Below are 27,395 nucleotides of genomic sequence, written 5' to 3'. Positions count from 1 at the left end.
TTGTACCTCACTAACACCTTCCTTACCCCAACGACCCTTTATTCCATATATCGCCGCGTCTCTCCCACAACCTCCAACATTCCGCATCACCATGCCTGCCTTCCCCAAACCCCCCACCGAAGACTCCAGGTCAGTTTTCTGGATGCTCCGGTCGTTCACCATTGGCAAGGAGCAGAAAACCACTGGCCCTACAAGCCTGTTCCTCGATCGCGCCAACGCTGAGTTTGGCTTCGTCGCATACACATCTGCTAGCATCGCATTCGTCCTCCGCTTCCCCGAAACCAACGAGCCAATCTATTTCCAAGCTAAAACCGCACGTGCAGCAGCCTGGCGAGACAAGAGCAAGAAAGTGTCAATCCTCTTCCAACACCTTCAAGTTGATCTTGAGTTTGCGTCACCGGACCAAGCTCGTAGTTTCCTAGATGTGCTGGAGGATATTGCGACGGCAGCTGGGAATCATTTCTTCTACAGCTACGAAGTGCCACAGTATGCGCACCGTCCCACATTCGATATCGTGTCTAAGACTGAAAATGGCGGTAGGAAAGTCGCATTCGTCAAGCCCGACTTCGACATGGAACAACAAGGTTTCACGAGCCGCGCTCCACAACCTTGGATGGCCGTTCCCGCCGACTCTTCCGAGTGGCCTCGCCTCCGTAAAACAGGCGAATGGTCAGACTTCACCGTTTTCGCAGGTGGCAGTCATTTCGCCGTCCATCGCGTGAAAGTATGCAAAGAGTCATACTACTTCAGAGCCGTATGCAGCGGCGGCTTCTCAGAGACCGCAAAACAATCCATCGAACTCCCAGAATCGGCTCAAGTCGTATCCACGCTTCTGGATGAGATGTACGGTGTTTACAACCCGACTACTGGTTCCATCTTCACGAATTTCGCGCTGAGAATGGAGATTGAGAAGGAGCTTATGATGAATCAGCTTTTGGATCTGTTCATTGCTGCGGATAAGGTGACTGCTCTTCCCCTCTCCCCTCCACTATCCTTCGTCTTCAAACTAACCACTCACACAGTACAACCTCAACCCCATCAAGCGCCGCGCCGCCGAAGCCATCATCGACCGCCTCCCCTTCATCACCGACCCCCTCATGATCGTCGACCTCGCTACATGCATCTACCACGAGCAGTGTCCTGAGAACGACCGCGGACTGCGCAGGGCTATCATCGAGTGTGTGGGGTTGCGCATGCCGGCTATACTGGAGGATGAGAGTGCTTGGGAGGAGTTCTCGGAGAATAGGCATGTGCTGAGGGCTTTTCATGTGGCGCTGTGTGAGAGGGGTGAGGGTGGTGGGTTGGTTGGTGGTGTGTTTGGGGGTGGAGGCGGAGGTGGGATTGTGACGCCGCCTGCTACGCCTAGGTAGGGTGGTGGTGGAGAAGGGGGGTGGATGGTGGTGGAGGTATTCGGCTGATGGCGTGTAGTAGTATTGACTTACGAAGCAGCTGAGGCGAGTGGTCTTGCAGGAGATACTCGATTGGAGCGGCTCGATGCAAAAGCCTTGCTACACTTTGTCTGGAGTGACATTCGGCTCTGTAGTCCGCCTTCATGACATAGCGGTGTAATACAACCTTGCGGCGGTCAGACCAGAGCTTACACAAGTACACGCCGTTGCTCACGCTAATAAAATAGTATACATTGACATACCCCGAGTCTCTACCTCGTCTTCTACCCCGTGCGCAATATACTTTCACCATCGCAAAACATGCCGGAAAGCGGTCGGACTTGAACCCACATGAACCCACATTCCCGTATGCGTTGGCATGGTAGTCAAACGTTTGTAGAGTTGGAGCGGCTTCACCGGGTGTAAGACCGGAGATGTCCCCGGATTCTAGTTCGTTCTTAGTACGGACTGGCACGGGTATGCTTACACCTCTTCTCCTTGTGAGGTACAACATAAGCTCTCGAAATGAGACCGTACTTTCCTTCTCGTTAAGCCTATTGGCGGATGATCAATCGTGCACTGTCGCGGAGAATTGTGTTCGTCCGGTGAGGCGAACGTACACGAATGTGTAAAGTCATCAATAAACTTTGCACTGCAAGCTTTGCTCGCTTAGTACAATCTATATACAGATTTGTATGCTTACCGAGCACAAGCATTATGTATATAAGTCTTAACTTGACTATCTCTTTCAACTCATCGAACAGATCCAGCATCTTCTTACACCAACATCACAACGTCTTACGCTCCGCAAAATCGCAACACTTGCCTTTCCTCTCAACCAAAACCACAAGGTAACAACGCCCCACCTCCTCCCTCCTCCCTCCTCGCACCACTAACCCTCACCCAGCCCAAAATGCGCTTCAAAATCCTCCCCCTCACTCTCACCCTCCTCACCTTCACCACAACCACCCTCGCCTGTTACCAAACCTCCCGCTGCTCCGCCCCCAACGGCCCCGACATCGCCGTGCAATCCAACGGGCACAACGACCCGGAGCACAACCAAGCGCAATTCACGGTCGCTTTCAAAGACGGTCGGTACGGGCCTGACACGTTTGCGGGCATGGTGAACCATCTGAGGTGTGATGTGGTTGTGAAGATTAAGAGTCCGGCACAGAATGATGCGTTGCAGTGCTGGATTGTGCCTCCGGGGGAGCAGTGTAATTTGGATGTTAGTATTGCGGGGATTTGGTGGAGGCAGAGCTGTACTTCGTAGGCTGGGGATGGGGATGGAGAAGAGGCGGAAGTGGATACCTAAGGAATCGAATACGAAGATTATTCGAACTTGGAATCTGTACTTGCCATAGTACATTGCGAATCTGAGCTTCATGCTGCTGCCGATGTTGGATCGCTTGCCGCTATTCTTGTGGCTCGGTAGCCAGCTTGAACTTTTACTCATTTAGCTCGACGTTTATTGTATCTAAGTCACCACGAAGATCGACCCATGCTGTGGTGCTAGAAGATTCCTGACATCATGTCAGGAATTTTCTTGGGAAGTCTTGGGGCGTCAAGCGTATTCGGCGTCCGTTCAAGCAGTCAACAAACGCGTGATCGCACTCTCAAACATAACCCTAGACAAATTGGCTGAACCGTTGTGCCGGATACACCACCCGTCCACCCTAACCCAAGATCGGATGAGCATTGACCCTGGTAGCTGCAGCGCTTGACGCGTGCAGCCAATGGAGCCGCAGACAACCCAGCTCGACCAATGATGTTGTTTGGTCATCAGTCATCCTTGCAAAACTACGCATATAGAACATTGTTGCACAGAATGGTAGGCTGAGTTAGCGTAGGCAGGAATATAAGGGTGGATTAAGCTGGTGTATGAATTGATCTCGGAAGACAGCAACAGAGCCTTCCATCTTCGCAAACCTGTCAGCCCAGCGAGCTTCTATCGTAAAACAGTACTTGATATTGTTTCGGAGCTTGAAAACGACTGTGGAGTACCAAACCCAATGATGGGAATCAACAGTAACATACTCTCATCCCCCAATATACGGCGATGTGTTTATAAGACTCGATAGATACCGTATCGCAAGGCGTACACGCTACCACAACCGGGTGGTCGAAGGAAGCCATATTCACTCTCCTGAGCGTATTCCTCACCGTACTACTCGCAGTAGCCGGGATCGCATTTCGGTACTACATGAGAGAGGGTGTATTAAGGCATCAGAGATCTGGGAAACGTACGTGTGTAGAAGCGGGTGAGCAACACGACGAGGTTGAGGTGTGTAATGGGTACTGACGATCTTCAGACGAGGAGCGCAACACGGGACAGACGTCAAAGACCTCTTGCTGGGTTGAATTGGCTGAAGCCAGGCGTTATCAGCAACGAACATACACTGCCGTTTCGAGGCTACGAAGAGGTCCTAGGTCGTGAGCATCCTAAGAAAGGTCGTTGCAGTACAGAGACGGAGATTGAATATGAACGAAGCCATGGCGTTCATGGCTTTCAAAGACTATGTTGGAACGGACTGGATATGAGAGGTGTTAGAAGCCGGAGGGTGGGGAATAGGCTTTCGTGAGAGTGAAGTAAAGCGGAGTTGGGGAGATGATTGAGCACCTAATTTGAAAATACTTTATGCATGTCAAAGTCGCAGAGAACCCGCCAAATTTGTGCTTCCACTGTTGAGATGCTTGAGTGATGACTTGATTACGCTCGTCTTTGGTGGTCCCGGACTAATGAACGGGCACGATGGAAATGCCGTTATAACTCGCTCATCATGATGGTGATACTAACCATTTCAGAGAAGATCGCGGTGGCACCTGTCGGACTTGGGTCGGTTTTGAAGGTTGTAGGTGTGATGGCGAACGGGTCAGTTCCAACCAACATTGTGTTCACGGCAGATCCCCATCACCCACGTGCCCTCGCGTCGCGCTAACCCGAAACTAACAACCCGGCCCAAGCTCTTCCCTTCCCCACACGCATGTGCCGGCGGCCCCTCGACGCGTCGTCACCGTGCCAGCCCAATGGCCCCTGATGTAGCCTCCATGACCTCGACGCCCTCCACGCCTGCCTTGAAGCCATCGCAGAAACCTCCCTCGGGGCCCAACGTCCTCGAAGTCGTCTTCGGCTCGCTGCTCATCCAGCCCTGGTACCCGTCTTTCTACCCGGAGGAGCTTGTAGGCCGACGCGTAGAGCGGCTGTATGTGTGCCAATGGTGCTTCAAGTATAGCAAAGAATTGGTGGGGTTTATTGGACATCTGGTAAGCTTTCGGACGGATATGCACCGGGTGTGAGGGTTGGATTAGGAAGCTGATCAGTGGTAGAAAGCATGTCCTCTGCGCAATACACCCCCACCGGGCGTCAACGTCTACACGAAAGATAACTACTCACTATATGAAATCGACGGCGAGAAGCACAAACTCTACGCACAAAATCTATCTCTCTTCGCCAAGCTCTTCCTCGATACCAAATCCGTCTTCTACGACGTTACAACATTCCTATACTACCTCCTGGTCGCGCACAACCCCACACCGGAGATACCGAATACCAGTTTCGGCGACGATGCAGAGGCAAGTGGAGTCGGTGCGCAGGGGCAGGTCGTGGGCTTCTTCAGCAAAGAGAAGATGAGCTGGGACAACAACAATCTCGCATGCATCCTGGTGTTTCCGCCGTGGCAGAAACAAGGACTGGGGCAGATACTCATGGGCGCGAGCTATGAGATGAGTAGACGGGAAGAGAGGCTGGGTGGGCCCGAGAAACGTAGGTCGACGTTGTATCAAGCTGTTGTACCTCTGCTAACACTGCTATTACAGCGCTGTCGGATCTCGGTCGCATCGCATACATACATTACTGGTCGCAAACGCTCGCTCGGGCGATCCTGGCTTGCCCTTCTAAGAAAACACTTACAGTGCAAGACCTGCGCGAGAAGACGTACATTGTGCCCGAGGATATCATAGCGACGTTACAGGCTATGGACGTGTTGGAGCAGAAGAAGAAAGGAGGTGCTGACGCTGTCATCAATAAAGCCAGGGTAAGGGCTTGGGCAGATGCACACAAGGTGGACCTGAAGGCAATTCCGGTCGACCCTGATGCTTTTGTTGCGAGGGAAGTGAGCCGGAGTGTGAGCGAGGAGTCGTGAGGCTTGTAGACGATGTAGACGTAGAAATGTGAGATACCCAGAATCTATTAGTTTGATTCAGTTCGAAAAGCCAAAGGAGATGTATCTCTGTGTTGCTATTTGGGACGGCTAGGTGAACGGGAGTGTCACAGTTATTCTCTCGTACCCGGTATCAATCACCCGCTCGTCTCCTATATGCCACACCCACCTTCCTTAGGATACTAACTTCTCATTCAGCCGTTAGCGCACATCACACTCTATAGTCAGCCACTCTTTTACTTGCTTTCAGAAGTGTTCAGTCTTACGGTTGTTCTACTGTATAATTAGCATAGCAATAAGTCCGATACTATAGATGCATGAGTGAAACTTCTCAGAATAAGATTTGTCGATCAAGATCAACGGGATACGCGTTCCATTTTCGTGGCGTCGACGTTACGCCTGTTCTTGGCTACAATGCTTGCGTACAGCACTATGGTGGATGATGTTACTACGGAACTTTATCGTAAGTTCAGCTCCTGTCAGGCAGTCAAAAATCGCGGGGTTCGTTTCAACATCAGCCATCGTATGAGCTGGGCTTGGGTCAGCATATTCGACGAGATGGGTATGGAGGAGAGCCGAGTGTTGTGTGTGGCCAAAGGCATGTTTGGCATGTCGAAGACGTGAGCGGTAAAGATACTTTTATCACTGTTTCCTTGCTCAACTCAATATCTTATCTATAGCCCCCAAACGACAAGAGTCGGAGAGGAAAGATTTGGGCACCGGCATCAAACATCCACTGGAAGAGTTGGACATGGGCGTGGTATTTCTGTCCTTGGGAGTCATCTCTCGCTCCATCGTGGACTGCCATCAGCAGCTGCGCATCGATTCACACACAACGTGCATCAAAAGTACTAGACAAATCTTCGACCCATAGCTATTTTTGTTGTCGTAAAATCGACATACCGTCGAAACGCCAAAGACGTCATGCATGAGTTCGTCGGTCTCCGAATCTACTCGCCTTGACAAGTTGAAACTTGGCGTGGAGTAAGCCTGACTTCTAGAATCTCAAGCCTGATCTTTGCCAGGATACCCAGCACGGGGAAGAGTCAAGATACGAAACGCGAGAGCGAGCAAGTGGAGTGAACCAGATAGCAGAACTGCACGTTGCTCACCTCGACAATCCTGGTTCGGGGTTGCAGTAGCTCGTTGACGTGGCAGTGACCGAGCAGCGGAGGACCATGGGCTTTTTAACGAACCGCCCACGAAACAATAGCGAGATGCTTCACCACTGGACAGAGTTTGGCATGCAAATGCATCATCACGATGCGGGTCGACGGATTAGACAGACTGTGGAAGCGTGGAGGAAGAGAGGGCACGCGGTGATGGGGGCCCACATAGTGGGGTATACGATCGCTTGACGGGCTCAACGGGACATCATTGGGTACACGCGCGGCACTTCCGGTGCACACCCGGTCAGCTCTGCCAACGTTAACTGCGCATGCATGCGCAAGGCGGTGACTGACTGGCTGCACAATATTCCTCGTGTGTCGTTGCTTCTTCCAGTTCAACATGCGTTCTCTTTGTCTTCCCCATTCCAAACTATACCCGCATCGCCCGTGATTATGGCGCACACCAGGGTACAGATTCAGCAGGCCTTGAGGCGTACCACGACATCCACACGCTTTGCGAGCCTTGTGCCGCTCAGCCTCTAGAGTCGTACAACGTGTGCTTGTAATCGCTTCAGCATGCAAGGAATCCGCACGAAAACGTCACGGGCTGTCTATATTCATCCTTTTCCCGCACACCCATCACCACACACTCCCCCGCACCGCGCCATCGCACACCCCCCAGTACCAGATCTTATTGACGCAAGCGCCACCGCTCTGCTTACATAGCTGGACCCTGTAAACAATACGTAGCATGGTGGGTAGACAATATAAACACGCTCTTTGCCTCTCTGCCCTGAACTACCGTATTGCTTTTGGAAACTGACGTAGATACTTCCGATACCTAGTCGGATCATACAGCAGCAGCAGCAGCCTTTGAGGGCGCTGGTTCACCTCCTCGACAGCGCAGTCCACGCACAGGCAACCCGAAATACCACTACGACGGCCTCCATGACATAGGCACGACTTCAGCTACTAGCGCACCACACACTAGACGTCGTCCATCACGCACCAGTTCGGGCACCAAGGGTACTCCACCTTCGGCCTCACCGCCACGCGGCGACGACCATGACGAGAGCGAGCAGAGATCTAAACAGCCTCGCAACACTCTGAAGAAGCTGCTAAGACGCGACTCACATCATACCGACATTACTGGATCGAGTTCACAGGCCAAACAGGAAGAGTTGGATGAGGAGGGCAGTAACGTCGGCTACATGCCCCGGCTCGGTCAGATAAGAGAAAGCAAGAGCAAGGTCAGCACACGCTCAAGACGACGAGGCAGCTCTGCCGTTGGTGCTCCGGTTGATCCGCGGGTTCTGCGCCGCAGGCATACAGGCGACGACGCCGCGAAACGCTCGCACGCGCGTGGTAAACACAGCTCTCTGCAACGGCATGCGGGGAATATGGCCAACATGTCTGATCCCTCTCTGGTCTCGAGTGTGACGCAACAGTCAGATGCGTCGGGTGGCAGTAACTCTACAGTAATGCAGAGACCGTACGGCGGTTATAGCCAAGTCGCCGAGTACCAAGAGTCTGAAGAAAGCCACAGTCCGCCCGCACCCCCGGCGATGCAAAGCATCACATTCAGCAACATGGATGCCACCCAAGCGGGAGTGTTTCAGTTTCTACAATCTGAAGACACGCCTGGAAGTCCTACGCCTACGGACCTTCAGGCTATGCCTCCGTCGACTATTGCCTCGTCATCGTCTTCCTCGTCAGGTGACACTCAGCATGACGATGGACGATCATCTGTGGCAGCAGACTCACAGCATCCAGACTCCGCCATGACCTCGCCAGCCTCCACGCGGCGGTCCCTCCAGACATCATCACACCAACCCAACCAGGAATATCGTTCTTTCAAGAAGCCGTTATACGCCAGTAGCTTTGTGCATGGCCCTGGAGATGACGTCGAAGCCAACCAAGAAGAGGGCAGTGAAGAGGAGAGTGAAAGTGGGCCGGAGAGCGATGAGGAAGTTAATCAAGGAAACCAGATGCCCAACAAACAGCCGGCAGTAACGACCCCTCCTCGAGCTCCGTCGACGACGTCTCATCAGAGTGATCCGCACGCCAGACGTCTCAAGCAGCAGGAACGCGAACTTGCTAGCCACATCTTCCAAAGGCCACAGCCGTACGGAGACTACCAATATGGGGCAGAGCAACACCCCTACGGCTACCCTCCCATGCCGATGTACAACCAACAAGGCTATTCTGGTGCATCTCCAGCTCCAGTGCCGGCGGCGATCAGTTCCCCACCAGCATGGGCACCTATGCCTTGCTTCCCAGCTCCGCTAGCCATAGGATATGCGCCTCACCAGTCCCCGGAAGCAGTGCATGCGCATCCACTATCGATACGGCCACCTGACGGCCAGCTCCAGCACGTGCCGCCACCTTTCACCCCACATCCAGGGCAGCCGCCACTCTATCAACAGCACGCGCCACTGCCCAACCAGACCCGACCAACGGTGGTGGGATATGAACTCCTCGCCAACGAGCTTAGCGGATCGTCTCCGCCCAGCTCTAACGGCCGGAAGAATCTCGTGCCCATGTACCGAAAGTTTGAGCATCTAAACCACCGCGTCTTGCTGCACCTCCAAGACGAAACATGCGAACTCGAAGAAGAGCTGCGTCACCTAGACGAATGCATAGCCCAGATGTCGCCTCGAGATGCGTCAGGGTACGCGTACCCTGCGTCGCGGCGGGGTGATGCACGCTACGGAAGTGAAATGCACTTCAAGAGGACCGAACTCCTGGGGCGCATTTACCAGAAGCTAGAGCAATACAGTAAGTTGTGGCTAAGCCGGATGCAACGAGTAGGAACGCCATGTCAACATGGGGATCGTCGCTGCTACCGATCAAGAGTGTTCCGCTGACTCGGTACAGACAAGGCTTTATCTTCGTTTAGCAAGCTCTCTAAAAGTCTCGATCCCGCGTCTGCGGAGGATATCACAGCCTATCGCGAGTGGATGGATGAGCATGACCCGATTAATGAGGAGGAATCCCAATTTCTCGAGGAAGACGCCGACCTAGTGACTCTTCCGCGGAAAGTTCCTTCTTCCTCCTCATCTTCTTCTTCTCCTCCCAGCACGGCAGCTCCGGCTGCCGGCCAAGATCAGTCAGCAATATGGTTTCCACTAACCCTGGTACTACCCCTCATGGCGTTTGCGATAGTCCCCAGCTTGCTCGGACGGCTCCTCGTTATCGTGCTTATCGTTGGTGCGGAGCTAAAGATGGTCACGTCGACCCCTCAGCTCAGGAATATGCTGTCTACGCGTGAGTGGGCTGCGGCAGCTTCAGTGTAAGTCCTCTCTCTCTTCTCAAATTCCCGCCCGCGATGGCAATATCGAGACGTCTGCACCGTGACGTCTACATCCTCAAACGGGCAAGACGGGCGCGTGGGGCGAAGAAACTCTCACCCCGTTCGGAAATTTCCAGGACATGCTTTCGGACGGAAACATGTCAGAAACGTCTTTTTACCCACGCATTATCCGGTGCCTTGGCCGGTTCCTGAGGCGCGCGCGCGGGTGGTTGCCTGCAGTTGGTGAGAGATGACGAGGCTAACGCAAGCAGCTATTTCGGGGTGAATGTGCTCCTCGCAGCCGTGGTGCGCTGACGGGCGGGCTGAAAAGGTCGCTTGACTCGCAGGGCACATGCAGGCGCGCGTGCATGCGAGGTGGAGGAGTTTGGCGGCCACGGCGCCATGATCGCCCATGGTTTTCGCGGGCGCACGGGCCTATTTGCAGGCCGGAGCAGCAGCGCAAGGCGCGTCAAGGTGTCCAGGTACCGTATGCTTCCCGCACAGCGAGTCTGACCGAGGAGATGGGCATGCAAAGTGTGGAGTCTTCGGTTTCTCGGTTTCCCGTTTTTTCGCGTTATTACTGCAGTTTTTTTCTTTTCATGGTCTTCTTCTGGCGTCGCGTACTGTACGAGATGGATGCGTGTAAAGTGCTGTACTATATGGTTCGCAGGCGTTCACTCTATTGTCCGGCACGGCGCGGCGCATAGTCATGGGAAAGAGGGTGTGAGGTGTGCATGCAACGCAGCTCACTAGAGATATTGGAGTTCGGCTCCATTGGCGCTCTACCTGGGCCCCAATATTTTCTTCGGGTCTTTTTGCTTTGTGGTCATCTAATGGTAAACTGTAAACTGTAAACGGTAAACGAGGCCCGGATATGCTGTCTCCCGCCAGCCAGTAGCGGCTACCAAAGTACTCTATCCAAAGCATGTGACATGAGTCGCAAGGACTCGCAGGATCAGTTCAATCTCCAGTTCTGAAGGAAGCGACGCGGAGCGGGGCAATGGCGTGATGAGAATGCTGCAGGTGATGGACGGCGGCGGGAATGTGACGGAGTCATTTATAGACCACTGTGCAAGGCAAGTGCAAGTACGGTTTGGGCAGTTGTTCCGCGGCGATCAAAAGTCTTGTGGCGCATTGTATTGGTATGGCGGTATTTGATCATCACCGTCGGCGCTAGGACGACATGGCTATCAGCGATGTTGGAGCATTACATTGCGATAGTCGTCGTTGTGCAGCGAATGTGCGCCACGTATGTTTCGAAACTATTTTGCAGAGCGGGCGGACAAATGGTAGAGATCATCGGACCGAGATGAGATGGTGATGGGTTGATCGACGCGGAGGACAATGTTGTATGTACAGTACGGGTCAGTATCTATGCAGAGTAATCATGTCTTGTAGGATGCGATTGAGCGAGTCGATGGCGGCGGGTCGGACTTTGCGATGGCATGCCCTTGTCCATCGACGACGGGCGGACTGCATGCTGGGCTGGGCAATTTTCCTAGTACACTTGTGCGGGCAGTAAGGCAGGTTAGTGCTTTGGCCACCTCCACATCTCGTGCAGCCCGCCGCCACGGCGTTGCCTGGCGTTGCTAAGCTGTCGGCAGCGAAGGCCTCCGGTAGCTGCACAAGACCACGGGTTATTCACGCGGGTGGATGGACTAAAGGTCGGGGGATATTCAAATGTTGACCATGTGATGAGATGCAGGCTACAAGTCAATGTAGAGAGCGTCGGGCTTGACGTGTGCTAGTCGGGCTTAGCCAGGAACCAGCTTGGTCGGTTGGGCGCGGACCACGTTGCTGCTTCAGGCACGTCGAGGTGGTGGTTCAGGGGCAGGCGAGCAGCTGACGACGGTTTCGCACCCATGCCGACTCCATGGCCTTGCTATCTGGCGCGCGAGTCTGGTGGGTGGCCGTTTGCCCCTGCCTCGTTTGACGTCCCACCTGCGGCCTCCACATGCTTGGCCCTCTCCACTCTGCAAGACACTGAAACACCCATTCAGACCATACTCCTCCTACTCTACCGTACTAGGTGGACGCAAGTCACTTTCACTCTCCCCTCCCGCACGAAGTATCCCCCACCCCCGCCGTTGCTGTCACCGTCACTGCCACTGTCGCGGTCGCTCCTGCCATCACATCAGAGTCGGAAGTCGCGCCATCTGGAATGTCGCAGCCTGCCCATTGTCTCCCACCACTCACCGTCTGAGCTACCCCTCGCCCTCGTCGCGACTCCCGGTGACTGAGGCACCCCCTAAATTAATCCAACCAACACCCACGCTGCCTGCACACCACGGCCCTGCGCTGCAGTCTGCACCACCCGCGACCTCTCGCTGGACGGGCCCTCCCGCTGCAATTCCCCCGTCGTAATCGCTGCAATCCCCGTCGCCGTCGCTGATTGACCCAACCCGCCCGACCGCGACCGCGCACACAAAGAAACAAAGTCTCCGTCTCCGCCCTGCCCGTCGCTCTCGCCGCGACACCCCCGACCAGCCATGGCCGTCTCTATGCTGCATGCCCCCTCGCGCGCCTCGACGTCGTCCTCGTCGTCGTTTGTCCCCGTCTCGCGCCAGAACACAATGTCGTCGCACGATGGCTCGCGCTCGGTGCGCCAGTCGAAGCGCTACTCCGTCACAGCCCTGTATCTGTCCATGTCCGCCAAAGACAAGGAGCTCGAGATTGAAGATGACCTGGCCCGAGGTACGCCGCCATTGCCTCATAATACACTACAATACACTAACCTCCGCAGCTCAGAAGATACTCCGCGAACTCAAGGCCAAGATCTCGTCGCAGTCCAAGAAGAACTTCGTCCTGGAGAAGGATGTGCGCTATCTCGACTCGCGAATAGCCCTGCTGATCCAGAACCGCATGGCATTGGAAGAGGTGCGCCCAACGCTGCACACACCCCGCGCTTGTACTGACTATCCTGCAGCAGAATGAAGTCGCCGACCACCTGGGAGACGGCCTCGAACTCCAGGAAGGCTTCTTTCCCAACGACGAGAAGACGCAGAAGTACGGCAACCTGCTCTTCCTCCTCCAATCCGAGCCACGCCATATTGCCCATCTGTGTCGACTCGTTTCCATGGCCGAGATCGATGCCCTACTACAGACTGTCATGTTCACAATCTACGGAAACCAGTATGAGAGCCGCGAAGAGCACTTGCTCTTGACCATGTTCCAGGTAGGTTGCGCCTCCAGCTTTGCGCATCACAACTAACCTCGCTCAGTCTGTACTCACGTATCAATTCGACAACACCCCAGACTACAGCTCGCTCCTACGTGCCAACACACCCGTCTCGCGCATGATGACCACATACACCCGCCGAGGACCCGGCCAGAGCTACCTCAAGGTCGTCTTGCAGGACAGCATCAACTCGCTCATCGAGCTGAAGGACCTCGATCTTGAGATTAACCCGCTCAAGGTATACGAGAAGATGGTCACTGAGCTCGAGATCCAGGGAACGCTTCCCGCAAACCTGCCCAAGGGCGTTACCGCAGAGCAGGCTGCCGAGAACGAGACGGTACAGAACATCATCACACCGCGAGTCAACATGCTCATGGAGATTGCCAACAACTTCCTCACAACCATCATCAAAGGCCTCGAGGAGACGCCGTACGGCATCCGATGGATATGCAAGCAGATTCGAAGTCTGTCGAGACGAAAGTACCCTGATGCCCAGGACCAGACCATTTGCACTCTCATCGGAGGCTTCTTCTTCCTGCGCTTCATCAACCCCGCCATCGTCACCCCAAGATCGTACATGCTCATCGATGTGCTGCCAGCAGAGAACCCCAAGCGGACATTAACGTATATCGCCAAGATGCTGCAGAATCTCGCAAACAAGCCATCGTATGCCAAGGAGCCCTACATGGTCAAGCTGCAGCCGTTCATCCACCAGAACAAGGAGCGGATCAACAAGTTCCTGTTGGACCTGTGCGAGGTACAGGACTTTTACGATACTCTTGAGATGGACAACTACGTTGCTCTGTCTAAGAAGGACCTAGAGCTCTCGATTACCCTGAACGAAGTGTATGCGACGCACTCGCTCTTGGAGCGACATGCTGCTGAACTGGTAAGCAACCCGTACATTCAGCGCATAATCCTACTAACAACACCAGGCCAAAGAAGACAGTTCGCATCTAGGCGTCATTCTCAACGAGCTCGGCTCTGCGCCAGCACAGCTTCCCCGAAAAGAGAACAGGGCCATCAACCTCCCGCTATTCAGCAAATGGGAAACGCCGCTTGACGATCTGACCGCAGCGCTCGACATTACGCAAGAAGAGATCTTCTTCATGGAAGCCAAGTCGACCTTCGTCATGATCCTTCGTTCGCTTCCTTCCAACACTTCCATCACGCGACGGCCATTGCGCCTCGACAGGATTGCGGAAGCAGCTGCCACGACCAAGAACGACTCTGTCATGGTCAAGAAGGGTATCCGTAGCATGGAGCTGCTCAGCCAACTGCAGGATCTTGGCGTGATTGACAAGGAAGACGGCTTCTCATTGCTGCGAGACGAGGTCGAACAAGAGCTGGTGCACTTGGGCTCCATGAAGGAAAAGGTCATTGAAGAGACACGGAAGCTCGAGGAAGTGTTCCGCACCATTCGCGACCACAATGGCTTCCTAGTCAGCCAGCTTGACACGTACAAGTCGTACCTCCACAACGTCCGCAGTCAATCGGAAGGCAAGACAAGGAAACAGCAAAAACACCAAGTCCTCGGACCCTACAAATTCACCCACCAGCAGCTCGAGCGAGAAGGCGTGATTCAGAAGAGCAATGTCCCGGAGAATAGGAGAGCCAACATTTACTTCAACTTCACGAGTCCACTCCCCGGCACATTTGTCATCTCCCTCCACTACAAAGGGCGGAATCGCGGTCTTCTCGAGCTCGACCTCAAGCTCGACGATCTGCTGGAGATGCAAAAGGACAACCAAGAAGATCTGGACCTCGAATATGTCCAGTTCAACGTGACCAAGGTACTGGTCCTCCTCAACAAGCGATTTGCACGTAAGAAGGGATGGTAGATTCGTCTCCTCCCTGCGCGCGACATTGCGTACACACCGTCACGAAAAAGATACGATACCCCCGATTATTACTACGTCTTTCCTGCTGTTTGACGCCCCCGACACCAATCTACCTACACTCATTTTCCCGATTCCTTTCTCATTACTACCCAACTACAACGCGGAACACAAAAACCCGTCTCTACGAATCATCTAGTCATCAGCCCGGAGTACAGGCGTATATTGGGCGCATCTCCTATATTTTCGAGGATACCCCCACCCCCGGTGAAAGGACTGGTTTGGGCTGCTGCTGAGGATACGGTGGAACATGTCTGATTCCGTTTTTCGCAGTTTACTTCCTTTTTGGTGGTTGTTCTGCTGTGATGGTTTTGTTTTGTTTTTGGCTTCTAGCGCGCTCTGTTTATTATGGAGGTTATGCAGTCCTTTTTTGTTGTTCATCTGCTTTTTCTTTTGAACTTTTCAAAGTCTCTCGCTACTAATTACGAGTTCATCGGCAGGCATCCGAAGTTCCTACCTCGCTGCTGTTTTGATTGGCAGTTTTTATCAGAGTCCTGTTTTACTTGCGAGCGAACACACGAGCGATATCCACAGTTGGTTTTGTACGATATATAGGAAACGCGTATGTGAGTATGCGATGGTGTTTTTTTGGAAGCAAGCTGCGCGGTTGCCGACTGATGCAGATGTGGGCTGGTTGTGTGGTTTATCTTGTCCCTACAATGGAATTGAGCGTTTGTAGCTCGTCATTTTGATACTTCTACATGTGTGGTTTTCGTGTATGTGATGTACGTGATGTACGCGCAGTGATGTTGACAAGACTATCTATCACCTTGATGAACAGCTCAGTGATGCATGGATATGCATGCGTTGTTTTCGATGCGCACGTCAGGTACGGACCGACATGCGATAACGCCTCCCTTGTCGCTACGTCACCTGTCTCGCCCAGTGTACCCGAATGACCTGATTCTCCCCCACATATTCGCAATCGCAATCGCGGCTCTGGCATGTGCAATCCGATGATAGCCAGAATGATGAATGCACTTAATCTCTCCAGCGGAAAATGCACCGGATGTTGTCGGCTTTCACACTCGACACTATATCGGCAAGATAGATAAGAAGGAGATAACAGGTACCTACCTAATGCATGCATCATGCGAGATGGCAACCTCCCACCACACCCGTAGACGCCTCATGCACACGCAAGACGCAAGACGCAAGACGCAAGCACGCAAGCAAGACACCAAGGTGCCAGGTGCGGAGCGGGTGCCTGTCACACGTGCCCCACGCTGATACAGTGAGGCGTGAGCGGAATGCGGATTGTAGGCAGCCAGCCAATCACAGCGCTACACACCTTGCGTCCGCGCCTTGTCGATCGGCTAAGAGTCCGGGGTCTGCGGTGGAGCTGCGAGGTTAGGGTTGGAGGGAGGAGTCAGGCAGACGCGATGAGGGCGCGGACTGGGCGGTGCGGGCTATACCGCGGACGGCTTGGGGTTGGGATGTCCGAGGGTATGACTGTTACTCCTCGTTGTTGGTGCTTCCTCTCTCCTACTTCTTGTTCTTGTTCTCTGGTGCTTTGGGGGAATTGCATGTTTGATTCATAACGGCTGTTCTGCTGGTCTGGTACTCTTGGTCCTTGGTCCTTATCTCCATTACCTACCTGCCTACCTACCACCCACTACATCTATCTATCTACACAGCAACTCCCATCCCACCATGTCGTCATCCTCATCCACCGCCATCGCGATACCAAAGCGTAAGGGCAAGGGCCCTGCGTCTTCTTCCCACCACCACCACCACCACCACTCCTCCTCCTCCTCATCCTCGTTCGCGGCTTCCACGCCTTCGACGCCGGATACGCCGAATACCTACAACTACAACTACAACTTCACGCCGTCGTCGAACCGCTTCTCGTATGGTAGTGCGGGCGGTAGCCCTAGCTTTGGCTCCACGCCTTCCTCGTCGTCTGGTAGCCCTCAGAGCAGTTCCCTAAGCGGCGCGCGCAGGCAGAGTCTGATGAGCGAGACGTTTTCGCGGCAGGAACATACTGTTATCAATGTGGGGGAAGAGGAGGGGGAGGGTGCGCTGAGGCTGATTACTTGTGTTAAGGCTAGTCAGGGGTTTGATTGGAATATGGGTATGTCTTCCTTCCTCCGTCTTCGCTGGACGATGGTTACATGGATTTGAGCTAATGACGGTGTGTGCGACAGAGATGTTCCTTCCTTCCTACGTCGACTACCACTTCGATGATCTCGAGCGCCGGCAGGATCCTGTGAAGGATATTATTGTTACGGATGAGGAGGTTAGGAATATGTTCCCGTCATAGGGGATTGGCTGGGTGGTGCGGAGTACCTGTGGAGAGATGCGTGGGCATGATACAAGCGCAAGTTCTCAGGAGATTGGGGCACTACACAAACTGTAGTGGGTCTTGCAGGATGTAGAGAGCCTTGTAACCGTACAAAGCTCTCTACATCCTGCAAAGCCCTCTACACATTGTGTGGTATTCTGTTTCTCCTGAGAACTGGCGCGTGGTAATGGATGTGCATATGCTTTGGCATTTTATGGATTACGCGGTATGGAAGTCATGTTTATATGGGTTGGGATAGGCGTTCGGTATGGAATCATGGGCGTTCGGATTGAGGGCTGTATATCATGAGACTGGACTGGATGGGTTATGGCGTTGCGGGATGCGGTTACTCGCTGCTCATGTGGTTGAGGGATTATCTATAAGGATATATCTCAAATCAAACAAATCACACTTAACGATACATTATCCTGTATCCAACTGTATCGACCGCGTTGTTCGAGTGCAGCTTCCAAGGACGCAGCAGCCCCACACCTCGGCCCCGATAAGGCGGGCTGATAAGCCGACAAAGACGCGCGCGGTCCACGTTCCGCGTTCGCAAACAAGAACCATAACAAAGTCAACTCACCACAACGACGACCCGCATTCCACGACTCAACACACTGCTACTACCCAGAACAGCCACAACAACACCTCCGCGCAAACCGTCCATCCAACTACAAGAGCGCACTCGCCCCATAAACCCCCACCACAGCGCACGCGCGCCCACCAATCCCCCCAAACACCAAAACCCCCAAAATGGACACCTCCCACCGCAAAATCGAACTCCAATCCCCCTCGGACCTCACCTTCCTCACATCGCAAATCCGCACCGCCGCGCGCCAGAAACTCGACTTGCACCTCCCGCCCGTGCCCTCCAGCGCTACGAACGGCGATGCGCCAGACGAGTTACGACGCTCGGTTGAGGACCTCGTTGAGATATTTGTTGCGAAAGTGCTGCAGGGGATAAGGCATAATGTTAGTATCAATGGGATTGATGTTGTGGAGAGTGGGGAGGAGATGGATGGGGTTGTTGGCCAAAACGGAGGGGGAGGTGGTGGTGGTGGAGGTGGTACAGGAGAAGGCGAGAGCATGGTCGAAACAGTGGAATACGAACCTTTCGACGATAAACTGCGGAGTCAACTATCTGCTACAGTAGCGAAACGCGATGCGCTCATTGCGAAGATAAGTCAGCAACGAAGGACGACGCCGAAAGTTGCGGCGGAGACGTGGATGAAGGGGTGGGAAGAGGAGGGGAGGGTGTGGGCGGACATTCAAGAGTCACTACAGAAAGATGCTGCTGGTGGTGGGAATGGAGATGGGGATGGGGATGTGGCGGATGTGGAGGCGCTGCAGAGACAAGATGAGGTTGAGAGGAATTGGGAGAGAGCAGTCATGGGGTTGCAGAGGTTGAATAAGGGGTTGCCGGAGACGAGGGCAAGGTTGGAGAGGGCGGGGGATGTGGTGGGGTATTTGGGGGGTGAGAATGGGAAGAAGTGAGGGTTGTTTTGGGAGAGGTCTGCTATGAGCGTTTTTCTTTTCTGGAGTATATGGACTGGTTGGGAATCGGCAGGTTATGGGATACCCATGCGTATTGCTATTACAGGTATCGCTTCGCCAGGATACTAGGTTACTTGCTGCTTATGTGAATATGAGATGTATAGCACAAGAGTCGTTTTTGAAAGGAAGGCGTGTTATGCAAGTATCTTGTACGTGGTCAAAGGCGTCTTTTGTTCTGAAGTTGATGACCGCCCCAATGTGACTTTTGAGATGGTCTCATCATCTACGTGCCACCCGTCATCACATTTGTCACCAGTCCGAAGATGCCAACATCGTCTATCAAATGTTGATTACACCAACCTATTATGAACACTGTACACAATGCTAGTTGGCGAGGTCACAGTTTTTAACTATGTTGATAGCATCGTAGGACTAACGCGATCTCACGGCCCTTTTCGTCGGTGCTGACCACGCCCATCAACCCTGCACTCAACTTGACCACACCACCTGCCACTTTGTCGCCTTCTGTTCGATCGAACAAGTTGTTTGAGCTTCGCGCTTTCAAACCTCTAGTCTACAATCACATGTGGGAACCTTCCTCGGCAACATTCGGCGCGTCAAGCTTGCAAAAGCCATACGTCATGGCGTCAACGCCGACTTCCGTTGGTCGACCCGCAAGCACCCGGCGAGTGGGTGGGTGTCGATAAATAAAACTTTAGTTTTGATAAACACTCCTTTGGTTCAATATTCAAGGATTGCGAGTGTAACTTTGATTGTCAAGACTGAAAGATGCTGTCGCCGACTCGTATGTCGCTGTTGCCGGGTGGTGTTAGGGAACTGGTGTCTGCGCCTACGATGAGGTCGCGCACGGCATCGCTATCTCGGACAGGAGCTTTGATAAGCGCAAAGTATGGGAAGAGCTTGGAACAAAAGAGGATGATCACGATTGAGCAATTGGATAAGAGGAGAGACAGTACGTTGTTCTCCTTGCTCAACCTTACCTACTCTAGCACAAGACCCCAGCTACTAACAACCCCATCCCAGACCGCGAGCGCGTAGTCATCCTAGGATCCGGCTGGGCAGGCTTCACAGTCGCCCGCAGTCTCGACTCCTCCAAATTCCAAACGCTCGTCGTATCGCCACGATCCTACTTTGCTTTCACACCTCTCCTTGCCTCCACCGCAGTCGGCACCTTGGAATTCCGGACCGCGCTCGAACCCGTGCGCAGCCGGCGGACTAAAGTCGACTTCTTCCAGGGATGGGCCGACGATGTCGATTTCAAGAACAGGACTATTACGATTGAAGAGGCGGTTGACGATCCGAAACAAGGTGTTGCACTGACTACGGATCGACATGCTGGGGAGACGGCGGAAGAGAGGGAGGCGGAGAGGAAGAAGGAAGCGAAAGTAGGGAAGCTGTTTGATGTCGAGTACGACAAGTTGATTGTGACGGTGGGGTGCTACAGTCAGACATTCGGTACGCCGGGTGTAAAAGAACATGCCTTCTTTCTCAAAGACGTAGGCGATGCGCGCAGGATCCGGAATCGTATCTTAGCATGCTTCGAAGGAGCGGCCCTGCCCACTACCTCCATCGAAATGAAGAAGCAGCTCCTCAACTTCGCTGTCGTGGGCGGTGGACCCACTGGCATCGAATTCAGCGCGGAGTTGCACGACCTGATCAACGAGGATATGAAGAAATTGTACCCGGAACTCGTTCAGTACCACAAGATTACTGTTTACGATGTCGCGGAGAAGGTACTTCCGATGTTCGACCAGAAACTCGCGGGGTATGCGATGCAGAAGTTCAAACGTAAGGGGATCGATATCAAGACGAGTCACCATGTTGAAGAGTTGAGGCCGGGGGCGCCTGCCGAAAGGAACTTTTCGGATGATGTGGATGACTATCATTTGTATACGCTCAAGGTGAAAGAGGAGGGCGAGATTGGTGTGGGCATGTGTGTATGGAGTAAGTATCCCTTCCTCTTTCCTTCTCAGATCACCCACTCTCCATTCAGACGCACTCGAGAACGACGCTAACCCCAATCCGCAGGCACAGGACTAATGCAAAACCCCTTCGTCGACCACGCCCTCTCTTCCGTTCGCGAAGCACCAACCGACCTCTACCTCCCATCAAGCTCCTCCTCCTCCTCCTCCTCCTCACCATCATCTACCCAACCCACCACTCCCGGAAAAGACGTAAAATGGATAGTAAAAAAAGACTCTAAATCCGGGTCCATCATAACCGACGACCACCTACGCGTCAAACTCATCCCATCCACCTCCACCCCAGTCCGCACCTCGTCAACATCACAATCCTCCGCACAAGAAGCCATCCACCCCTCCGTCTTCGCCCTCGGCGACTGCGGAATAATCGAATCAACAACCTACCCCGCAACCGCCCAAGTCGCCTCTCAAAAAGCTTTCTGGTTGGCAAAACGCCTCAACGACGGTTCCTTATCCACTCCACCATCCCCCTCCTCCCCCTCCAAAGGCTTCACATACCGCGACCTCGGAACACTAGCTTACATTGGAAACTGGAATGCGTTGTTCCAGGGAGGCGGGAAATGGGGTGGCAGACTACAGGGTTATGTGGCGTGGATTATTTGGCGGGGAGCGTATTTGACAAGGACGGTGAGTTGGCGGAATAAGGTCTTAGTGCCGGTTTATTGGGTGGTTAATTGGGTTTTTGGGAGGGATGTGAGTAGGTTTTAGGGGGGAAGTGGATGGCATGGGTAGGATGGAGGGGATGTGGGTGGCGGTATGTAATGTGTAGGATTTCAGCTTTCGTTAGGAGCGTTGAGGGACGTGAGATAACATCGGTCACTGTTCTGTAAATTCCGTGAAAAGAGATGTAGTTATATCACCTATAACTTCCATAAGAAGAGATGTAGTTATATCACGGCGCACATTACATATCACTGCAAACAAAGCTTCGTGTTGATACTTTCATGTATTGATATAGCACTACCGATTACCAGGTAGTTTCTACTCAAATAACTACTCGACGATATCGTAAAAAGGGGGGGTATCAAAATGGCTTCAAATCATCCATGTGAAAAAGTCCCTTGCCGCCCATCCATCCATAAAGAGAAGAAAAAGATCCAAAACGCCTCGTGGATCATCCGAACGTGAACGCTCACTATGTAATTTACTGGAATAGAAAAGACTCCATCGTCACAATCACTCCCCCATCCTACGCGTCTTAGGACTCTTCTTCGGAGGCGGGTTAAACGAATCGCTCGTGCGGGCGCGTTTGAGATTCGCCGGTGGACCAGCCCTGCTGCTTCCACTGCTGGCCTGACTGGCACGCTTAGCCAACTTGGCGGCCTCGCGAATGCGAACACCACCGGCGGGGCTGTTGAACCCACTTCCGCCTCCAGCGGTTGCAGCCGAACTTCCTGCGGGAATCTCTTCGGCGAGACGATCGGCGAGAGCAGCGTCGTATTCGCGCTCGCTGGCACGGACAGCGCTGGGGTCTTGTTGGCGGGCTGTAGCGAGCATGTCGACGCTGCCGTCGTCGCTGTCTTCGTAATCGGACTCGGATCCTTCGGAGACGTCGGAGGCGATGGGCGCGATGTTGAGGATCTGCATGGCCGTTGTAGGGCCGCCAGAGTCGCTGTCGCTGTCGGGCTCAGATGAGGCGTCGGATGCAAGGTCCGAGTCGACGTCGCCAGAAGAGCAGGAATCCAGTGGAAGGAAAGAGGCAGGAGGGAGAGTTGAGCTAGGAAGGCTTTTACGTGACGCAGAGAGAATCCTTTCCTCAATCACACGCTGAGGACTTGATCTAGGAGATTCGACTTCAGGAGATGACTGCCTGTTGAGTGCATCCTGGATGGCCTTGGGGTACAAGGTGGACCAGCGGCGAGCGGCGACGTGGGATGGCGCGGTGGGTACTTGTGATCGTCGTACGTGGATGGAGAAGTTGTCCTCTGGCTGCACACCACCCAGACCCGAAGCCTCAAAGTCCATGAGTTCTGGGCTGGTGTTGCCGCTATCGTTCCTCAAGGCCTCGGGCGAGAAGCCAAGGTCATCTCCACTCGAGACAGTGCGTGATCCGCTGTCAACATCCATCGGCGTAGTGTCCAGAGGGCCTCGAGGCTCGGCCAGGTCCAGCGACGTCCTCTTGGTCGGGGACGATGTGCCCTGTTTGGCACCAAGAGGCTGGTTCGTGATTGGCTGATAGTTGCCGGGCATGGTAAGGAAGGCGCCGTTACGATCACCGCTCAGGTCAGTGCAGAACTTGGCCTTGGTGTAGAAGATCATGGGTCCGTCATCGCGCCTGCGAGGTTTTGATGAAGAGCTCTGCATGATGGAACTGCTGAAACCCGAGGAATTGCCCGTGGGCTGGGGTTGGTAAGAGTAGTTGGCTGAGGATTCGGCGTCGAAGGCGTAAAACTCGTCTTCGTTCTCCGACTCATCCTTGTGGAAGAACATGGGTTTGTACGCAAACTTGTTTTGCTCCTTCTCACGCTGGACACGAGCTTGCCTTCTGGCAATCGTGGCTTCATCCATCATGTCGCTGCTGGCACCGCTGTTGCCAGTCTTCATACCCTTGAAAGGCGACTGGGAGCCGGACTCATTCGGTGAAGCACCACTCCAATGCTCCGACGAGCTGTCGCCGCTGTGCTTGGTAATGTCGAGGCCGCCCTTCCATCGGATTTTGCGACCGTCGCGAGAGATCTCGAGATGGTTGCTGTACTCGTGCAAGGCGTCCTTGACGAACTCGGGTGTGACGTTTAGAGTGTGTAGTTGGGCCATGTTGATGACCAAGTTTAGGTAAATCCAGCCGTGGCCGAGGGGTGCTTCTCCAGAGTCCATGTCCGGTGGGGTGAAGCCAAGATGGCGGATGTAGTCCATGTTCTCTGTAGGCACCTGCGCACGGTAAGGGTCCAGGTCTAGCGGTCGTGTGGGTCGTTGGTCGGGAGATAGACCTGAGCCAGCGAAGTCCTGTTCCTCGATATGCAGGCTGGGGCGGAAGCCCTGTAGGACTTCGTCCTGGTCCGCATGACTTTCCCGAGCAGCACTAGCACCGCGGTCGTTCCTGATGCGAGCTTCACGCTGACCCTCGGGCTTCTGATTTTGTCCCGTCGCTTCTCGCTGGGCACGGTCGGCTGTTGCTGCCGACTGGGCTACTTCCTGTTGCTGCATTGGGTGTGGGTGGGACCCGGGCGCAGAGCGCTTGCCAGCAAAGATCTGCTCCAGGCGGCGCACAACCATCTTCTTCTTAGACTTGTCGGTCATGGGGGCGGTCTTGTTGTTGGGTAGCAGGCCCATGGGGATGTCGTGGAGGTACGACTGGATGTTTTGCTGTTGCCGGCTGTAGGCGGATTTGGTCATCTTGCGGTGGTCGTTGTCTTGATTGGATTGGCCTGACGAGTTAGGGCCGGATGCAGATAGGGAAGCGTAGCCCGACTCGGCGAAGCGCGATGTGGAGGAGGCGGTGTTGTGGGTTTGGAGTGCCGGGGTGTAGGCTGAGATGTCGGCGTAGTCGTTGGCGGTGCCTTCGTCGAGATCTGATGCAAACTTGCGCAGAGTCTCCTCGAGTTCTTTCTTCTTGTGGTCGGGCAGGCCATGGAACCTCACCTCGAACAGCTTCTCTTCTTGCAGGTGGGCATCGTAGAGCTTCTCGTACTTCCGCAGCCGCTGCTTGAGCTTCTTGTTGGCGACGGTCAGGTCGTCGATGACGCTGCGGAAGTCTTCGGTGCTGCTGCCGTCGGTGCCAATCTGGCCGAGGGGGCGGTAGGGCATGGCGACCTGTGCCTGGGTGGTGTCGGGCGGCGTCTCGGACGAAGACGAGTTGCGGAGGAAGAAGGGCGGTTCATCTTAATAGTCAGTCACACTTTCTCATCTACTCTGTCGGAGGCACTCACTGTCGACGAAGGCCGACTTGCCCTGGCTGGCCGTGTTGTTGGTCTTTTCGAACCATTGGCCGGCGTCGCTGCTCTCGCCGGAGCTGGTCTTGTTGGAGAGCAGCTGGGGGGAGACGCTCGAGGGCGGGTTGGCCTTGTCGCTGGCGAGCGTGGGCGACGTCTCTGCAGTGGGCACCTTCCTGGGCTCGCGTCTTGAGGGCTGGGGCTTGGGCGGTGGGCTGTGGCGGAGAGAGACGGATCGGTGGGCTGGCGGGCGGCGTGGGTGGGAGCGCGCAGCCATGGGAATCGTTCCCGGGCGGTCGTTCATGGCGGGTGGAGAGAGGCGGGTGAGAGTTGGCGACTAGACAGGCAGGATGCTCCCCATGTGGATGATGGTGAATGTCAGGCCGCTAGCTAACAAATGTCCAAGGTGTGCGTATATTGTAGACCGGGAGGCTGTTGTGCCCAGGCTCGAATAGATCAGACGCTTCCGCGGCGGTGGCTCGAATGGTATGTAGGGTGCTGGTAGCGGCGTCGTCGTGTGGTGGGAGGGCAGTTTCAGCGTGCAAATTGAAAGATGGCTGAAGAGAGTTGTGGGCTCTCTCGGCGCTGGTTTGAGCAGGTGAGCCATGATGGGCATCGATCTTGATGTGGGTAAGCATGTCGATGCTCTCGATTTCCAACTTGCCAAGACTGCAGCTGGAGATCGAGGGTACCTGGCCGCGAAGAGGAAGTGTGGCGTTCGGGCCTAGCGCAAGAACTACCGGCAATCGACGATGGGCCTTGATCTCCAGCCCACCATCGCCCACTGGGAAGCCCATCGCCCTTCTGTTCCGCCCGTTGACCCTCAGGTCTCGATGGCTCTCCATATCTGTGATGGCCGTCCTCTCCTATGCTTCTCCGGAGAACACAACCTTCTAGCAGCACTGCCGCACTGCGAACAACATGCAACCGCCCGCACATATCTACACTTGCCACCGTCTAGATCCGCGTCTGACAGTTGCTGCCAGTGCTGCACGGCATGAGAGATGGTCCAGACCCTCTTCACACCATGGCTTCCCATCACAGCAGAACCGTGGCGGCACGAACCGTTGACACGCTGCCGCTAGAGCCTCACCAGCCACACGCACTCTCCCACACGGCCACAGCATCCATCGAGATTGCAAGTGCTAGCTGGCCCTCTCCTGACGCACACTCCCCGTGTCCCCTCCCTGGATGAGGTCACTCTTGCACGGTGCTGCCAACGGCTGGGAAGCGCAATCGATTCTCTGGACCCTGATCTGTCCTTGGTTGCTCGGCTTGTCATGCCTGCCACCATGATTGGCCAGCACGCCAGTCCAAGTGTGCCGTCTCATCGCTGCCAGCATCGCCATCGAGAGGGCCATCGCAGTAAAGGGTCCAGCTGCAACACTCGTCAATGCACCTCACGGCAGGCATGCAGCTGATCCATCCGACAGGCATCCCAAAGGGGTTTTATTACGCCTGGGTCCTCACGGCCTCTGACCAGGGACGACTGCTGACCACGACTGCTTGCTCCGACTTTTTCACTCTCACAGTGGGGTGATGCCACTTTCCACCTCAGATCACCGATTGAGCTCGGATCGCAGATTACTCGTTACAGCACTGCAGGGCAGAGCGCGCCGGGAGGACGTCCCGGCCAAATCACCGAATCGCAACCAATATTGTTTCGTAACCTGTTAGCATGCACGAAACCATCGGCGATGCTGGCATTAGGCTCTTCTTCATCGTACGATGGTGTTTGGGAACCTCTTGAAAACCCGAGGGGGTTTCATACATAAATTGTCACACTCAACATCTCATCGAGATCCCATGTGCCGTGACGTCTTCGCTAGTGTAGCGGGAAAAAGTAGAAACACAGAATACATCATCCTCGACTTAACGTACCATAAACAGCCAAACTCAGATGCGCGCACCCTTACTCCTCAGCACGTTGACGGCAGAATGGCCCGTATAGTTGAGCCACTCGCCCAGTCCTCCCATGAAGCCGCCAACCTTCATCAGGTCTTGTAATCTGTTATCCAGAAACTGCTCCGTCTCTACAAAGTTGGCCGACTTGTCCTGTGTCATGTATAACTCGGTCGAGGAGTAGATGGCCGAGAGTGTCGCTCGCTTGGTGTACCAGCTGCTATCAACACTCTGGTCTCCCGATAGAAACCATATCTCGTCTGCGAGTCTCGCAAGTTCGGCGATAGATGCCGGGACGTACGTAGGCTGGGCCATGATCGCGAGTGCCTATCACCCATCAGCACGCTGACCTTTGCTGCTGTGTATGCACTGTCCTACCTCCTGCCATCGATGTATGACGGGTTCATTCGCCCGCAACCGCGCCAGTGTCAACGTCCTGACTTTTGCGCCAACGCCCATCTTCTTCCCTTGCTCTCCCTGGTCTGGGAATTGAACATTGTTCTGTAGCGCCAAGCGCTGCGTGACAAGATGGTAATTGATCAAATCGAAGACACCCCGCGGAAGCAGATTCGTAGAAACATCAAGGTAGCCGGCGTCGCGAGCACCAAGCTTCAGTGCGTCCATAGTAAACCCATGGCTGGGTACGTGTGCGTATGCGGAGGAGAGAATGGCGGACTCGGCGGGAGGAAACGGCGGCGGCTGCGCGTAATCATACGAATGGTACAGGCATCGTTGTCGCGAAGCGGCTGCCGGGCGAATTGAGGCTGCTCGGACACTCCCGAGTAGCGAGCTGGCTAGTCGTGATGGTGGCATGG

General features: G+C 54.4%; 9 protein-coding genes across 9 annotated transcripts; 7 read left to right on the top strand and 2 right to left on the bottom strand.

Annotated features, from left to right (window-relative positions):
- Positions 1–91: 91 nt before the first annotated feature.
- J4E88_010439 (uncharacterized protein) lies at positions 92–1,370 on the top strand (the record flags this gene model as incomplete). The annotated part of the gene is made up of 2 exons (XM_049404031.1): positions 92–961; positions 1,023–1,370. The coding sequence occupies 2 exons, from the start codon at positions 92–94 to the stop codon at positions 1,368–1,370; spliced, it is 1,218 nt and encodes a 405-aa protein (XP_049250256.1).
- A 713-nt stretch (positions 1,371–2,083) lies between these two features.
- On the top strand, positions 2,084–2,661 carry J4E88_010438 (uncharacterized protein; the record flags this gene model as incomplete). Its single annotated transcript, XM_049404030.1, has 2 exons — positions 2,084–2,107; positions 2,296–2,661. 2 exons carry the CDS (start codon positions 2,084–2,086, stop codon positions 2,659–2,661), a joined length of 390 nt encoding a protein of 129 aa, XP_049250255.1.
- Positions 2,662–4,415: 1,754 nt separating this feature from the next.
- Positions 4,416–5,530, top strand: J4E88_010437 (uncharacterized protein; the record flags this gene model as incomplete). Its single annotated transcript, XM_049404029.1, has 3 exons — positions 4,416–4,652; positions 4,716–5,151; positions 5,205–5,530. 3 exons carry the CDS (start codon positions 4,416–4,418, stop codon positions 5,528–5,530), a joined length of 999 nt encoding a protein of 332 aa, XP_049250254.1.
- A 1,878-nt stretch (positions 5,531–7,408) lies between these two features.
- On the top strand, positions 7,409–9,953 carry J4E88_010436 (uncharacterized protein; the record flags this gene model as incomplete). Its single annotated transcript, XM_049404028.1, has 3 exons — positions 7,409–7,411; positions 7,503–9,435; positions 9,535–9,953. 3 exons carry the CDS (start codon positions 7,409–7,411, stop codon positions 9,951–9,953), a joined length of 2,355 nt encoding a protein of 784 aa, XP_049250253.1.
- A 2,485-nt stretch (positions 9,954–12,438) lies between these two features.
- J4E88_010435 (uncharacterized protein) lies at positions 12,439–14,968 on the top strand (the record flags this gene model as incomplete). The annotated part of the gene is made up of 5 exons (XM_049404027.1): positions 12,439–12,643; positions 12,693–12,826; positions 12,876–13,124; positions 13,171–14,016; positions 14,063–14,968. The coding sequence occupies 5 exons, from the start codon at positions 12,439–12,441 to the stop codon at positions 14,966–14,968; spliced, it is 2,340 nt and encodes a 779-aa protein (XP_049250252.1).
- A 3,097-nt stretch (positions 14,969–18,065) lies between these two features.
- J4E88_010434 (uncharacterized protein) lies at positions 18,066–18,806 on the top strand (the record flags this gene model as incomplete). Its single annotated transcript, XM_049404026.1, has 1 exon — positions 18,066–18,806. The coding sequence occupies one exon, from the start codon at positions 18,066–18,068 to the stop codon at positions 18,804–18,806; it is 741 nt and encodes a 246-aa protein (XP_049250251.1).
- An 807-nt stretch (positions 18,807–19,613) lies between these two features.
- Positions 19,614–20,867, top strand: J4E88_010433 (uncharacterized protein; the record flags this gene model as incomplete). Its single annotated transcript, XM_049404025.1, has 3 exons — positions 19,614–19,779; positions 19,851–20,764; positions 20,856–20,867. The coding sequence occupies 3 exons, from the start codon at positions 19,614–19,616 to the stop codon at positions 20,865–20,867; spliced, it is 1,092 nt and encodes a 363-aa protein (XP_049250250.1).
- A 1,118-nt stretch (positions 20,868–21,985) lies between these two features.
- On the bottom strand, positions 21,986–24,982 carry J4E88_010432 (uncharacterized protein; the record flags this gene model as incomplete). Its single annotated transcript, XM_049404024.1, has 2 exons — positions 21,986–24,627; positions 24,676–24,982. The coding sequence occupies 2 exons, from the start codon at positions 24,980–24,982 to the stop codon at positions 21,986–21,988; spliced, it is 2,949 nt and encodes a 982-aa protein (XP_049250249.1).
- Positions 24,983–26,574: 1,592 nt separating this feature from the next.
- Positions 26,575–27,393, bottom strand: J4E88_010431 (uncharacterized protein; the record flags this gene model as incomplete). The annotated part of the gene is made up of 2 exons (XM_049404023.1): positions 26,575–26,907; positions 26,959–27,393. The coding sequence occupies 2 exons, from the start codon at positions 27,391–27,393 to the stop codon at positions 26,575–26,577; spliced, it is 768 nt and encodes a 255-aa protein (XP_049250248.1).
- Positions 27,394–27,395: the final 2 nt, after the last annotated feature.

This window comes from Alternaria novae-zelandiae (assembly GCF_023758075.1).
Source record: "Alternaria novae-zelandiae strain BMP 2774 chromosome Unknown scaffold_33, whole genome shotgun sequence".
Lineage (NCBI taxonomy): Eukaryota > Fungi > Ascomycota > Dothideomycetes > Pleosporales > Pleosporaceae > Alternaria > Alternaria novae-zelandiae.
Note: the sequence above shows the minus strand (reverse complement) of the source record. Positions and strands in the feature narration are given on the sequence as shown.